We start from the raw sequence: 16,431 nt of genomic DNA, 5'->3' as shown, positions 1-16,431 counted from the left end.
ATGACATTCCTGGAGACTAAAAATCTCCTCTGTAATAATCAACAAGGATCTCGCAAACAATTCTCATCTAAAACCCAGTTCACCCTAGCAGTCCATGAGTCCCGTAAGGCAGAAGATATGTCCTCCTATGGGTGCCTAGGTTGGTGCCATGTTCCTTGACTTATGGTACAATTCCAAGGTATCATCTAGTGAACAAAATACTAGCACACAGAATATCACAACTGCTTTGTGACTGTGCTGAAGAGTTTCTAGTAAATAGAACACTGTATGTCATTCTTAATGGACCTTCCACCATGTGTTGTTGTTTGTGTTGTCTTCAGTCCTGAGACTGGTTTGATGCAGCTCTCCATGCTACTCTATCCTGTGCAAGCTTCATCTCCCAGTACTTACTGCAACCCACATCCTTCTGAATCTGCTTAGTGTATTCATCTCTTGGTCTCCCTCTACGATTTTTACCCTCCACACTGCCCTCCAATGCTAAATTTGTGATCCCTTGATGCCGCAGAACATGTCCTACCAACCGATCCCTTCTTCTTGTCAAGTTGTTCCACAAACTCCTCTTCTCCCCAATTCTATTCAATACCTCCTCATTAGTTATGTGATCTACCCATCTAATCTTCAGCATTCTTCTGTAGCACCACATTTCGAAAGCTTCTATTCTCTTCTTGTCCAAACTATTTATTGTCCATGTTTCACTTCCATACATGGCATGTAAATAGCCTTTCGCTCCCTGTATTTCACCCCTGCCACCTTTAGAATTTGAAAGAGAGTATTCCAGTCAACATTGTCAAAAGCTTTCTCTAAGTCTACAAATGTTAGAAATGTAGGTTTGCCTTTTCTTAATCTATTTTCTAAGATAAGTCATACGGTGTGTGTTCCAACATTTCTGTGGAATCCAAACTGACCTTCACCGAGGTCGGCTTCTACCAGTTTTTCCATTCGTCTGTAAAGAATTCGCGTTAGTCTTTTGCAGCTGTGACTTAAACTGATAGTTCGACAATTTTCACATCTGTCAACACCTGCTTTCTTTGAGATTGGAATTATTATATTCTTCTTGAAGTCTGAGAGTATTTCGCCTGTCTCATACATCTTGCTCACCAGATGGTAGAGTTTTGTCAGGACTGGCTCTCCCAAGGCCGTCAGTAGTTCTAATGGAATGTTGTCTACTCCCGGGGCTTTCTTTCGACTTAGGTCTTTAAGTGCTTTGTCAAACTCTTCATGCAGTATCGTATCTCCCATTTCATCTTCATCTACATCCTCTTCCATTTCCATAATATTGTCCTCAAGTACATCGCCCTTGTATAGACCCTCTATATACTTCCTTCCACCTTTCTGCTTTCCCTTCTTTGCTTAGAACTGGGTTTCCATCTGAGCTCTTGATATTCATACAAATGGCTCTCTTTTCTCCAAAGGTCTCTTTAATTTTCCTGTAGGCAGCATCTATCTTACCCCTAGTGAGGTAAGCCTCTACATCCTTACATTTGTCCTCTAGCCATCCCTGCTTAGCTATTTTGAACTTCCTGTCAACCTCATTTTTCAGACGTTTGTATTCCCTTTTGCCTGCTTCATTTACTGCGTTTTTATATTTTCTCCTTTCATCAATTAAATTCAATATTTCTTCTGTTACCCAAGGATTTCTACTAGTTCTCGTCTTTTTACCTACTTGATCCTCTGCTGCCTTCACTACTTCATCCCTCAGAGCTACCCATTCTTCTTCTATTGTATTTCTTTCCCCCACTCCTGTCAATTTTTCCCTTATGCTCTCCCTGAAACTCTGTAAAACCTCTGGTTCTTTCAGTTTATCCAGGTCCCATCTCCTTAAATTCCCACCTTTTTTCAGTTTCTTCAGTTTTAATCTACAGTTCATAACCAATAGATTGTGGTCAGAGTCCACATCTGCCCCTGGAAATGTCTTACAATTTAAAACCTGGTTCCTAAATCTCTGTCTTACCATTATATAATCTATCTGATACATTCTAGTATCTCCAGGATTCTTCCATGTATACAACCTTCTTTTATGAATCTTGAACCAAGTGTTAGCTATGATTAAGCTTCCACCATACCCCATGGGAAAGTCTTAAGGCCATTACTGCTCACAGACTTATTGGAATTGGATTACATCAGAAGCTGTATGAGGCTGCTTGTTGCTGCAGCGCATGATGATGTATAGAGAAACTGCAACGCCAGAAAATTGTAGCAAAATGCAGGAATGCCTACAGAGCTTCAGTGCTTTCTGCAAGGATTGGCTGCTGACTGTCAACACACAACAAATGTAATATATTCAGACAAATAGGCTAAAAGATTACATGAGTGCCAAACAATTACTGGAAACAGTTGAAACACTTACACATCTGGATGTTTATGTACAGAGGATTTCAAGTGAACTGACCACTTAAAACTAACACAGGAAAACCAAATGACAGAATGACATTCATTAGAAAAACCCTTAAGAAGTGTAGCCAGCTCATGACTGGGGTAGCTTAGGAAAATCCCATGCAACCAGTAGGCTCCACTTGAGTGTGCGACTTTTATAAAGTAGGAGTAATAGAGAGAACAGCCTGACAGAAGAGTGAAAGAAGAGGAATGTGTTTCATTACAGGCTCATTTAGTAAGTGTGTAGGTCTCACAGATATGTTGCTCCAACTTCAGTGGAAGATGCTACAAGACAGTTGTACGTGATCATTTGATTTTCTATTAAATTCCAAGAATGTAGTATGCTCCTAGAAAACCCCACCAACATAAATTTCGCAGAATGACCAAAAGGTAAAATCTAAGAGATTCAAGCACACATGAAATCTCCTCAATAGTCATTCTTCCCATGCACCATTAGCAGCTGGAACAGGGAAGGGGAAAGTGACAGCGGTACACAAAATACCCCCTGCTACACTCTGTACAGTGACTTTTGGAGTGTAAATCTAGATATAAATGGTAGATGTCATGATCAAGAGAGTAATATACAAGGAACTGTGGACTCATGAATTATATAGGGGAGTTACAGCACCATATTCACTCACAAACTGACAGGACTTTAGAGCTAAATGTATACCTCAACATTCCCCTACATTGCAGTTAATGTACATAAAAAATCCAGACTAGTTGCTTAGTACTATAAAACTCCAAGCACTACAGGTTTAGAAGATACATTACAATGTAATTGATCAAGCCATGTAAATGCTCCAATATGCAGCTTTGTTGATAGTAGAATAAGTCACGTAACTGCTACCCACTGACTGAGAAACTTGGCTTAGTGGTTAGTGCACAGACTCATATTTAAGAACAGCATGGTTTAAAACTCTGTTGGGTCATCCAAATCGAAATTTTACACAGTTTCTCTAAGCTGCTTAGGAGGAAACAAGGAGAGTTGTTTTGGAAAGGACATCATCAATATCAGAAGATATCAAATTGGGCTACCAACACACATTTTGCATGCAGTCCTATTTTATATCTGCTATCTGCTGAATTCCAAATCAACATCTAGCACTCCATATTAATTTCGATAAAAATAAAATACAAACTGAATTCCATAAATAAAAATAAACAAAAACAACAATAAAAGTATATTTTTATCCAAATATAAATATAAATAAAAAATCAGAAAAATTATAAATTTATATGAATATGAAAATAAATGAAAATCAGTTAATAAAAAATGTTTAACTGAATGAAAAGTGCTGCACATGAAAAAAATTAATTTTTTTTGAGAATAAATTTTAATATTTTTATTTTTTTCTGATACTTTTTTACTATTTGTTGTTTTTATTTTTCCTTTCTATTTTTTAATAAATGTTTTATCTCATAAATTATAACAAATAAGAACATGACTGCTGCCTGTGACAAATTTAAATTTGAAGAAAACACCTTTAATAAAGCAAAAGGGAAAAAAATTAAAGGTAATATTAATAAAAATTATTTAAAACCATCTTTAACTATAGAACATTTGAAAACTGAAAAACATAATGAGGGTACTGACATATGGAAGAATGCGGTTATGAATTTATTTTCACTTATAAAAAAAATAGTATAGATATTTGGGAAGAAATAAAAAGCTCAAATTCTCTCTTTCTTTTGACTTTAAAAAAAAATTTGTGGATTATCATGAAAATCATGATCATTTATTATTACATCTTTATTGTTTTAATTATGAATTACCCAAAATTATTGTGATTATTGTAATTTGCCAAATATAATAAATAGTAGATATTTTAAATTGTCCGGACAAAAGACTAAGGTAACATTTGCTTCTAAATTAGCTACAGAAAATAGGAATCTAACAAATATGGAATTTTTACTTTAACTCCATGTCTATACAAATGAAATTTAGAAAATCTAGATCTTAATAAACTAATTAAAATTAATAAACCAAATAAAATTCCACAAGCTTCTTTGTTTACAAGGAATTTTCCATTTTTCACTTCTCTTTTACAATCTATAAAAATTTGCTATTTTTATGATAATAACAGTGTCACAAAATGGTTCTGTAACTGGTTTACATTCTGTTAATACATTTTCTCCTTTTGTGTAGATAATATCTACTAAATTTGTAATAAATTATTATTATTTAAATTATCTGTTTGGTGATTTTGTTTTATTTCCAAGAAGTTTTCTTACGGAATATTTTTTATTTATAGTACACATTTCATTTTAGTACATTTCATTTTCAGCTTTCATTTAGATTAGAAAAATTTTATTAGATTTGTGTAAAAGATTTAGGCATAACACAAGATTTTGCAGGTATTTTTACTAAAGGAGAAATGTGTGAGTAGCAAATAATCATAATTTTTGTATGCAAGGACCAAATAAAGAAGAAATTATTGATTATTAACAACAATAACAACAACAGAAGAGACTGCTTAAGATGGATGAATTGAGTAAAAATCTACAAAAAATTTGCTTGCCAGGTAACAAGTCCAGGAGTTAACAAACAACTTGGCTGCAATACAAAAGACTATGAAATTATGAGCTATTTTTAATGATAAAATCCCTAGTGATACTTAAGTTTGTATAATTTTTGTTATGGAAAAAAGTGTAAATTATGATATTCAATATAGAATATAAATGGAAATTTTTAAAAAAATCTTCTTTAATTTTTATATTTATTTTTTGGGAAACTTCTAAAAATAATATACACATTTAAATCTTTGATTTTCTTATTCTAGTTCATAATCAGGATCATATTTAACAATAGGTATTCTAATTTCCACATTTTCAATAACAGTTTTAGTTTCAATTGATAATGTGTCTTTTATTTCGAATCCAGCATTATTTTTATCACAATATTCAGGAATAACATCGTGGGCACTAGAACTTGAAGTAAAAATAACAGTTAAATATTTATATTTTTGTGTTAATTTTACAGAAATTCTACCAGAGGGATTAGATTTAACTATTTCTAACACTACCATTGAAAAAATATCATAGGAAAACACAGGTATCTTTTTCCTATCTATTATATACAGCCATAATAGAGTTCATCAAAGGGCATCTGGGAGACAAACAAAGCTTAACAAGATCAAATTAAGGTTAACAGAAAGTCAAATGAAAGTTAAACGAAGGGTAAACATTCAAAAACATTGGTGTTAAACTTAAAAATAAAAAAATAAAAAATTAAAAAATTATCTTTATTTTTTATATTTATTTTACGAAAAACTTCTAAGAATAATATGTAAAGTTCTATATAATATTTTATTATATTTGGCAAATTACAATAATTACTGTATGTTTTGGGTAAATGACAATCCTCATAATATAGATGTAATAATAGATAATCATAATAATTCAAAAATGTTTTTATAGTCATGTAAAAGAGAGAATTTGACTTTTCTGTTTCTTAGTGAATATCTATCATATTTTCTTTATAAGTAAAAATAAATTCATAACCGTGTTCTTTCATATAATCAATACCCTCATTTTGGTTTAAAATACAAATATTACATTAAAATTTTTCTCTCTTGATTTCTTAAAAATATTTTTGTCAGATTTAATTTTTCCCACATATTAGTCATAATTTTATTTCTTATAATTTATAAGATAAAACATTTATTAGAAATAATAAAATAATAAGAAATTAAAAAATTAGAAAAAATAAAAATGAAAAAACGTTAAAATTTGTTCTCAAGAAATTTTAATTGTTTTTCATGTGGTTGGCATTTTGATTCACTTAAAAATTCTTAATTTACTGATTTTCATTTATTTTCATATTCAGTTAAAAATTATGATTTTTCTGATTTTTAATTATTTTTATATGTGTTTAAAATATATTTTTATTGTTTTTTTATTTTCTTTATGAAATTAGTTTTAATTTATTTTTGTTGAAGTAAGGTGTGCTAGTTGTTAATTTGGAATTCAGCTGATAGTACATATAAAATTGAGCCTCACATGAAATGCTTACTGGTAGCTGCATTTTATATCTCCTAATTTCCATCCTCATTCTAGTACAGTATGGTGTTTTCCACAGCAAATGATCTCATCAGCTTTGTCAGTCACTTTTTTGATTTGTATTTTTATATGTATTAATGAATGAGTAAGCTACTAATGTACTAATATAGTGACTCACTTGAATGCACTGTTATGAGTAACATTGTTGTTTTTTCAGGGTTGACCCAGATATGAAAAGTGTTGTGTACTGCGAAGGTGTGCGCCAGGGTGGTGATGAGGCATTCAACTTCTTGCTGCAGCAGTACCGAAACACCAGTGTCATCTCTGAGATGAATGAAATTATAACGGCAATGACATGCCAGTCTAGTCGTGCAGCTGTCAGGTGAGGAATCCAAGCTCATCCAAGTGATAAGGATCTTTGATTTTATCTTGATCATCAGGTAATTTGTTCAAAGTTTTTTGTTTATGTCTGATGTAAGTTCACTGGAACACCTTCCCACCAAAATATTGAACACCACTCTGAACTCTAGAAAAGAAAAGTATACGCACAAACTGATTCTGTGTTTTGTGTTGTGGTTACCTTAACAGCATCTCATTTGCAGTTGATATTTATTACCAGCAACAAGTACCACCAGAAAGTAAATGCACTGAAAAGTGAGACTAAGAATTCCAAATCTTTGAAGAGGCCTCGGCAAGAAGTGCAGTTAACTTCTTTAAACAATATTTTAAATGCTCACTTTACTTGAATGAGTACTTCTTTCTTTTTACATTTGTGCCATTGTAGCAGAAAACATTCAGACAACAGCAGAAATTGATAACATGCTAAGTCAGTTGGCATTAAGGCTTCAAATCTATACAGTGAAATACATGGTTTTTGTAAGTTCGAAATATCTATCTTACCGCCTTTAATTCAATTTTCATTGTTTTGCAAGTCAATTTGATGTTTGATACCAGTATTTTGAAGTTCAAAATTTCCCTCCAGCTGTCTTAAGTTGTACACGATGTCCCTAAACTTTTTCAGGCAAATGTCAAGATGATTACACACCCACAGTAAGAGTCAGTTCCCTCTCTCATTCTTATCCGACTGATCAAGTACTACATTTCTCAGGAACCCGATGTCCAAATGAACACAAACTTGTTGTATTAATTCCTTCCCTTTCTAGGGAATCATGGTGGATTTAATAGTACATATCATAAAACTAATCTCTCTCTCTCTCTCTCTCCAGAAACTGAATATGTTTCAGGAATGGCAGAATTCATTTGATTTGTATAATATGATATGTATGCCAAAGTTAGTCAACAGTAATTCGTTACTGAAAGAATTACTTTAATCAATATAACAAAGGCTAATGAATAACTAAACAAATACTGTTTTGCCTCGTTAAAAAAATTTTATTATGGTTGCTTCACAACCTAAGTTTCTGGTTACAGTCCCATTTTCAAGTACTTTACTAATTTAGTTAATGTATAAAGTTTCACCAAGAACCTACAGTTGATTTAGTGTTATTCTAATGGCTAATTCATTGCATTTTTGTGTGACTTTCACATTTAATATTAGGGAGTATGGTGTGTTATGTTTATTAACTACCTACTTCAGGCAGAAAATCAGAAGTAAGTTACTGGTGTCGTGACCTCTGCTCTAACAACGTCAACTAAGGCCAGTCTGAGAGGCTTAATAACATTATCATTCATTGCATACCCTTCACCAATACTTCATGAGATGATATATTCATTACCTAAAAACTCTAGAAGATTCATTTTCATTTGAAATTAATTCAGTTTTCTGTAGTGAATTGTGTCACATTATGACTTTTTATTCCACTGTCAAAAGCTTTTCCATGTAATTTTTTCCAGTAGTTCAGAAGTTTTGGGGCTGTTTTAATTAAATTACAGAAAAAATCTTAGTTCCTTCTCTGAGGCAAGTAAAATAAAAACAAATTGTGTAATCAATAACTCAAGCCCTGTTCTGAATTTCAACTTACTCTGAACATAGTGATCCATGTTTATCCACAGATATTTTAAGTATAGTTACAATAATGCAAGTCCATTTGATGTGTCAAGCAATGGAAAGTCCAGTTTGATATAACAACAATATTATGAAAATGTCAAATTGCTACTCACTATATAGAGGAGATGGTGAGTCACAGACAGGCACAACAAAAAGACTGCAATACATTTAAGCTTCCAGACAAAAGGCCTTCCTCTGAAGTAGAAAACACATACATATTTACAGAGGCACAAAACACACACACACACACACACACACACACACACACACACACACACACACACAACTGACCACTGTCTCTGTCTACTGTGGATCTGGACCAAGGATAAGAACACCCCATCTTTATTCTCACAGAAACACTTCAATTTGTCCTTCTTAACCCAACATGCTACCTTCCTCAATCTTGACCCCCCCACCCCTCCCTCAAGGATGAGTACATCAGTACCTCCGTCCATATTGAATCTACCAGCCACCAGCAATACCTCCACTTCATCTGCCTCCCATTCCATACCAAGAAGTCCATTCCATAGAGAATAGCCACCCATGGTTGTCATATCTGCAGTGACAAGCAGTCCCTCTATAAATACAGTAGTACCCCAGATTTACACAATAGATGGGACAGAGTGACAACAGTGTAAGTCTAATTTGTGTACATCAGGGTCCAATTTTACGTATAAATACATACAAATTATGTTCAATTGGGACTATAGACTAAAGAAAACAGTGTAATTTAGAAGAAAAAAGTTTAATAAAATGGTCAGCAAAAACAAATTACATTTCAGTACAGAATTATGCACTGCAATAATGTAAAATGAAGTTATTGTGAAGTAGAAGGCTTCATAAAATGTAACAATGTCATCTGACAAATCAATTTTTTTCTTCTTCCCATGTAAAATTTCCTCAAAGCACACTAATAAATCTTTTGCTCCCCATTTTTTAGCAGATATCTACATTTCACTGGAATCAGTTTTTTCTAAAATTTGTTCGCCTTTTACAAGTGAACTGAGGCCTTGTGTCAAGTTTGCAACCATCTCTGATCTTCTGCCTAAACTGTGTCTAAAGAAATGGGGTGCTCAACATTTTGCTCTTGCTCATGCATTTTTATAAGCTCATCAATTGTCAGCTCCCGATTATGTGAATCCAACAGTTCTTGAATGTCATTGCCATCCTCCTCTAAATTTAATTATCTGGCAAGACCAAATACTTCTTCAATCAAATTATCAACCTACTCAAGTCTGTGCTGATTCCCCCTGGGATACAGTGGTAAAAAAAAATGGACACAGTTTTTTGTGTATGCAGATGGTCATCATGTGTAGTAAGCTTTAAATGTTTTAATATCTCCCTAGTCCATTGGTTAAAGCAGGCTAATTGTATTATTGTATTGAGTGGAAAAACTATGACTTTCACACATGGTTCAAAACTAATTGGAGTAACAGGAGGATGACACAGTGTATCCTCAGTTAGTAGCATTACTTTAAATGGGATTTGTATTGATTGACAATAATGTTCAACTTCAGGTATGAAGCAATGATCAGACCAGTCCTCAAAAAGGAAATTGTTACCGAAGCTTTGGCATGCAACTTCCAGATTACAGGCAACCCTAATTAAATATATTTTTAAAACTCTTGAATTTTCTGAGTAATAAGCTAAGAGAAGATTTAATTTACAATTATTTGATGCATTTGCACCAACCATCACTGTCAGTCGACCTTCTGCCACTTTAAAACATGGAAAGATTTTCTCTTCATGCTCAACAAAAGTTCTTTTAGACATCTTCTTCCAGATCAGATCAGCTTCATCTACGAACATGGTTTGGCTGATATAGCTACCTTCTTCTTTTATTGCTTTTAGTTCCTCTGGATAGACCACTTGCTACTTCTCCACTTTCTGGGATGCTGCGCCAATTACAATGACCTCTGAACTGGCTAAATCAACCATTATTTACTTAAAACGCTTTATCTTTGGCTGCCTCCCCATTTTCTTCTTTCAGTCTCTCAATAATCAGATTAGCTTGAGAGCACACTATGTTTTGATCAACAGAAGAACTTTACACTCTTATTTAATTATCATACCATAGTTTTAACATTCTTTGCATCTGAGCAATAATATCATGATGTTAACAAATTATACTTGAATTCAAAACCTGAGCATTCTCTCAGCTTTGGGAATTTTGTCTTTAGCTTTTATACTTGTTCTGACTGCTAATTCCCTTAGAAGAAACTTGTTTGGCAATTTATGAATTTTAATTTTTGTGTTGAATTTTTTGATAATTTTAAGTCTATATTCTGAAGATAATGATTTTCTTCTCTTGTTTGATGCAAATAAATCAGCTATGCTTCTTTTGGATGACATAGTTAGAATCTATCAACTGAGCCAGCTCCAGACTCTGCACGAAAAACGTCTGAATTTGTCATGAGTCAGTCATTGTGTGGGGGGAGTGGGGAACTAGAGGTGCTCAAACAGATGAATCATGGAATTAGTGTAAAACATTGTAGCATACGTCATGGTATTACTGCATAAACAAGGATTCACTGAGCCCTTCACAAATCAACATCACTCTCCCTGCCTTGTACAGAAACAGATGTCCCATGTGTTGTCTCTCCAGTAACCTACTGCCTCCCATGTACCCACCATCTGGCCAGAAACCTGTAAAATTTGCTTGTCAGTCCCTATTCCACACCTGCTCCCAACCCTATGCCTTATGGGTCATATCCCTGAAATAGACATAGCTGCAAGACCAGTCCCATGTATCCTCTCACCACCATTTATTCCAGTCCAGTAACAGGCATCTCCTAACTCACTAATGGCAGAGCTAACTGCAAAAGCAGTCATGTGATCTACAAACAAAGCTGTAATCACTGTGCTGATTTCTGTATGGGCTTGAGAACTAAGATGCTATCTGTCCACATGAATAACCACTGACAAACTCTGGCCAAAAACCAACTGGACCACCTAGTTGCTGAACATCCTGCCGAACACACTGTGCTTTACTTTAACGACAGCTTCACAGTCTGTGCCATCTGGATCCTTCCCACCACCATCAGCTTTTTTGAAATGTACATGGGGTACCCTCCTCCCCCCCCCCCCCCCTCCCGGCCAGAACTTATACTAGTCCCTGTCCTCCACCTACCATCCCCTTCCCTTCTCTCACTCAGCACTGCACAGTCGTATATTCCATCAAAACATCCACTAATCTTTTTCCGTTTCTATAAACCTAGAATTTTCTCTTCCCCCCCCTCCCCCCAAAACCTCCCAACTGCACCTAGCATCCCTACCCTGTGCCTGCATGCTACCATAAGAAGCTCTCCCCCACTCCTGCCCTGCTATCCCTCCCCCTCCCCACCACCCACACCAGACTGCTGCTCCCATAGGATGCAGTGGCAGCCCACAGTCTGGCAACAGTAGCCAGAGGCAGAGGCCATGTATGTGTGAGTTGTGCTTGTACGAACATGAGTATGTTTCCCACTTTGGAAGAAGATCTTTTGGCCAAAATCTTGAGCATATAGCAGTCTTTTCATTGTGCCTGTCTGTGGCTCACCGTCTCATATGTATGGTGAGTAGTAATCTATCAATCTGTTTTATGTTATGTAAGCAGACTGTTATTAAGGATTGTTTGTTATTAGATAAAATATCATACATACACAGTTCATAACAGTTGCTGTTCTCTACTGTTGTGTTCCTTGCTTCATTTCCAATTGCTGAATGTGTTTTCCCATTCTGCAGTCTAAAGATTATGTACACTAACAGAATAGATGAATCTAATATCAGCACTACCAAATCTTATTCATTACCTGAACATAACTGACAAGTTTCCTGAAAGAAACTTTTAATATTTGACATTGCAATTGTAGCTTCTGGCTTTGGTTTCCATGGGACAGATGTAGCAATGTTGTTATTAGAATTGCTTTCACATGCTTTACAATATGTTAGCCTTTTCTTAACTGTTGAACTCTCCCTGTATTTGTTGGCTTGCTTGTTCTGCACCAGTAAGAATCTATAAGGTGAGAAACTTTAGCCCACTATTAAGTTGTGTCATTACTAATTTTAGAAATGAAACAATAACATGTGCAAAAGCATTGTAGTAGCCATTGTTGATGGATACCATATTTCATTTCATTGTGCTGCATTCAGGCTCCATGTCCTAATATGAGAGATGAAGCAATTTGTGGTCTTTTGTGTGTACTACCTACCACAATTTTGTGGAGAAGGAAGCTCACTATCCACAATGAGGATGAATTCTTGGCACCAAACAGGAAGTGCAGGATAGATGCTACTCTGTGTCCAGGAGATACAGCCTGCTCTCTCCACACTACTTTTCTTCCTGTAGCAGACTGTGAGCTGTAGTATGGCTTGCTTCTTTACTTTCTGCACTCCTTTCAATCTACAGTCAACAAAAAGTTTACAAATAGAAATTGTAACACCTTGAAACTGTTATATTCTCTCACTTGGTATGTTGGTCACTAGAAGGAATATTGTTTCTGTGTCAGTCTGAAGAGAGATAAATGACCAACACATTTTTGAAACTATATCCTGACTGTTAAATACTTAAAAAATCCTTAATAGTGGCCCTGAATGGAACACGTGGTCTATAACTTGTCTTCAAATGTCTTTTCCTTCTTGCCACAGATCTGAAGATTAATTCCTCTGGCCTGATAGGAAGCAGTACAACAAAGTATAACAATTATTAATAGTCTAGCTAGACACAAGTTGCCAAGAAATAATGAGTGTTTTGAGAGGAAAGTGACTAAATCATGAACCATTTTGTATGTAAAACATCATGTAAACATATGTTCTATTTTCAGTGGTTCCTGAGACAACTTCTTTAAAACTGTCAAGAATAATAATTGTGCTTAAATCAGTAAATTATTAGACAGTCACTAGTAATGTTTTACCATCAAATTATTTTACTAATAATCTTCAAAAAATCCATCATTTCATTCAGTAGGATTTGCACTTTATGTAGGCAGGTGTTGTTTTGCTAACTGAGACTCAATTTTTATCTTTACTGCAAGCATATCCATTTCAAAAATGTAAGCTACTCTTCCCTTGTTTCTACATTGTTTGTTAACCTGCTCCAGTGTTGGAAAAATGTCAGACAATCTTCAAAGAAATGTAACATAACTATGATTTGAAAACTTCCTGGCAGACTAAAACTATGTTCCAGACAGGGGCTCAAACCTGGAACCTTTGCCTTCATGGACAAAGTTTACAGACTTGAGTCTCTGTTCAGCACACAGATTTAATTTGCCAGGAAGTTTCAAATCAGCACACACTCTGTTGCAGAGTGAAAATTCATTCTGGATTGTTATGGGTGATCAAACTACCAGGATAGGTTTCACTGCTAAACTGTACAACTAATTCTGAGAAATGTGGTGTGGACATCCTATTGGGAGTACTTGTCCATGTCTACATCAATATCTGTACTCTAGAAGTCAATGTGAAGTGCATGGTGTAGAGTACGTCCCCCTATGTTTTTCTGATACCATCTTTGTATGGAGTGCTTGTAGAATGACTGCTTAAATGTCTCTGTGTGCTGTGTAATTCATCTAATACTATGGGGGAGATGGGTAGGAGCTGTAACATGTTTCTAAATTTCTCACTTAATAGCCTATTCTTCTTGAAACTTTGTAAGTAGGCTTTCACGAGATTGTTAGCATCTACTTTGAAGGTCTTACAGCATCTCAGTAACATTCTCCTGTGCCTCAAAGAAACCTCAATTCATTTGTGCTGCCATTCTGCATACAGATTCAATATCCCCTTTTAGTTCTATTTGGTAAGGGTCCTATACATTTTACCAATTTTCTAGAAAGGGTCACATGAATGTTTGTAAGTAACTTCCTTTGTAACCTCATTGCATTTTGCCAGCATCCTACCACTGAACCAAGGTCTGCCACCTGATCTACCTACGTGGGGTTCCATTTCACATCTGTAAAAACTGTTACAAACAGATATTTGCATGAGATGACTGGTTCCATCTGCGACTCATTAATACTGTAGTCATAGAAAACTTTTGTTTCTGTGTTTTGTGAAATGCACAATTTTTTGTATCTTAATGTTTAAAGCAAATTTCCAGTCTTCAAATCACTCTCAAATCTTATCAAGATCTAACTGAACATTTGTAGAGCTGCATTCTGACTGTACTTCATTATACCCAACTGCATCATCTTGTAATATTATTGGGATTTCCCTAATATGAAAGCTGTGAGTACCCTTGGAAAGGCATTCACCTATCTGTATATTAAATGATCAACCCATGAGATGAGACATATTCTTTGAAAGACATTTTTTTTATATAATTTACGTAACTGTAAAGATGCGCATCTAGCACAGATGCTAATACATTGATTGCGCAGTCAAAGAAACATTTTAACAGAAGCTGAACTGACGTTCCACTTCGATCTAAATAAAAGATGACAGTAAAAAAATACTTTTGTAGATCTTCAGATTTTAATATACTACTTTTGCTTGTAATGTGAAAACGTAAAGAAGGTCGACTTTAAGCTAGAAAAGTGAGCGGTCTTGCCAGCGTGCAGACAATAATTAATAAAATTCAAGTAATTTATGTTCGAAACAGTAAATCGGCAAGTTATTGTTATGAAGGTGTTGAACAGTGCAAGAATTGTCTTTAATGAAGGAGAAAAGTAATTACTGTAATTTGTGACAAAAATGTAAACCAAGGAGACAGCACAGGGCAGGCTGAAATCTGATCGCACCATACAGTTAGAAAAGTACTTATGTAAGTTATATTGTTTATAAATAAGCCCTAATTTGCTAGTGAGAATTGTTTGAATATATTTAGTGTTTACCAGATTTCTCAGGGTTGGGTTGGGTTGTTTGGGGGAAGAGACCAAACAGCGAGGTCATCGGTCTCATCGGATTAGGGAAGGAAGTTGGCCATGACCTTTCAGAGGAACCATCCCGGCATTTGCCTGGAGCGATTTAGGGAAATCACGGAAAACCTAAATCAGGATGGCCGTATGCAGGATTGAACCGTCGTCCTCCCGAATGCGAGTCCAGTGTGCTACCACTGCGCCACCTCGCTCGGTACCAGATTTCTTATTCTGTTCTTCTCCTTTATACTTTTTTAACCTCCATGCCATATTATTTTTATAAATGTCAAACAGCCTTTACTACAGCGGAGAATACTGTGGCATCCTGGTCGTGTACAGAAGGCCGCCCCTTGTCTTCTACACAACTCATAGCTGCCCCATTTATTAATGATTTCATTTGCAAATGCAATTTCTTTTTACTGTTCATTGTTAAAGGTCCCTTAGGTAATTATAAAATTCATACTGATTACGTAAAGAAATCCAGGTTGTTCTTTTCCAAATAATAGAAGTCTTTGCGTAATCAAAAACTAGCCTCCTTCTGACAACGATCAGGAGCCGACTAGAAGACGGACGTCTTCGACCGCTTTCATGTCTCCTGTGGCAAAGCTGTGCCAAACTGGGAACACGACATTCTAGTATGAAACACAGATTTAAATTGAAAGAATTGAAATATATTTAACCTAATAATTTTTTTTGTCATACTAGAATCTGCAAAAAGTCTAAGTTCACTCTTAATATTGTCTGCTGGCCCATTAATGTACAATATTAACAACAAGGGACCCAACACACTTCCTTGGGACATGATTGAAGTTCCTTCTACATCTGTCACTTGTAGAGTAGGAGAACTGTTGGCATTCAAAAGGCATTCTTACAAGGGGAGGCCACGACGTTTTGATCACAGATTTACTTCAAACTTTGTACACCTTTAGTAGGCCATTAAAAAAGCATAACTTGCAAGTAGTAACATGCAATACTCTGGCCATTCAGAGAAAATTACAAGAGAGAAAACTGCAAGAGAAGTTTTACACATCTGTTACGTAAGTGATGTATGTGTGTGCAGGTGCTTGGCGTAGAGTTGATGGTGGTCAAGTGGTTAGTGCTCGAAAGAAGAGTGTGTATCAGGTGATGATTCAACTAATGCTCAGACTTAATGTTTAATCTATTTCTTTCATCACTGGTCATATTATTTAATTTATATGATATCTGAGTGGTAATTCA

The 16,431-nt window shown here is 35.2% G+C and overlaps 1 protein-coding gene across 1 annotated transcript in view; it reads left to right on the top strand.

The window, feature by feature from the left end:
* The window catches only part of LOC126175204 (aminopeptidase N-like), a 223,922-nt gene that overhangs the window by 143,702 nt on the left and 63,789 nt on the right, over positions 1 to 16,431 (top strand). The window contains exon 14 of the mRNA XM_049921813.1: positions 6,593 to 6,757. Coding sequence (XP_049777770.1) covers positions 6,593 to 6,757 — 165 coding nt within the window. The remainder of the gene's footprint in view (positions 1 to 6,592; positions 6,758 to 16,431) is intronic.

This window comes from Schistocerca cancellata, chromosome 3, assembly GCF_023864275.1.
Source record: "Schistocerca cancellata isolate TAMUIC-IGC-003103 chromosome 3, iqSchCanc2.1, whole genome shotgun sequence".
In the NCBI taxonomy this organism is placed as follows: domain Eukaryota; kingdom Metazoa; phylum Arthropoda; class Insecta; order Orthoptera; family Acrididae; genus Schistocerca; species Schistocerca cancellata.
Note: the sequence above shows the minus strand (reverse complement) of the source record. Positions and strands in the feature narration are given on the sequence as shown.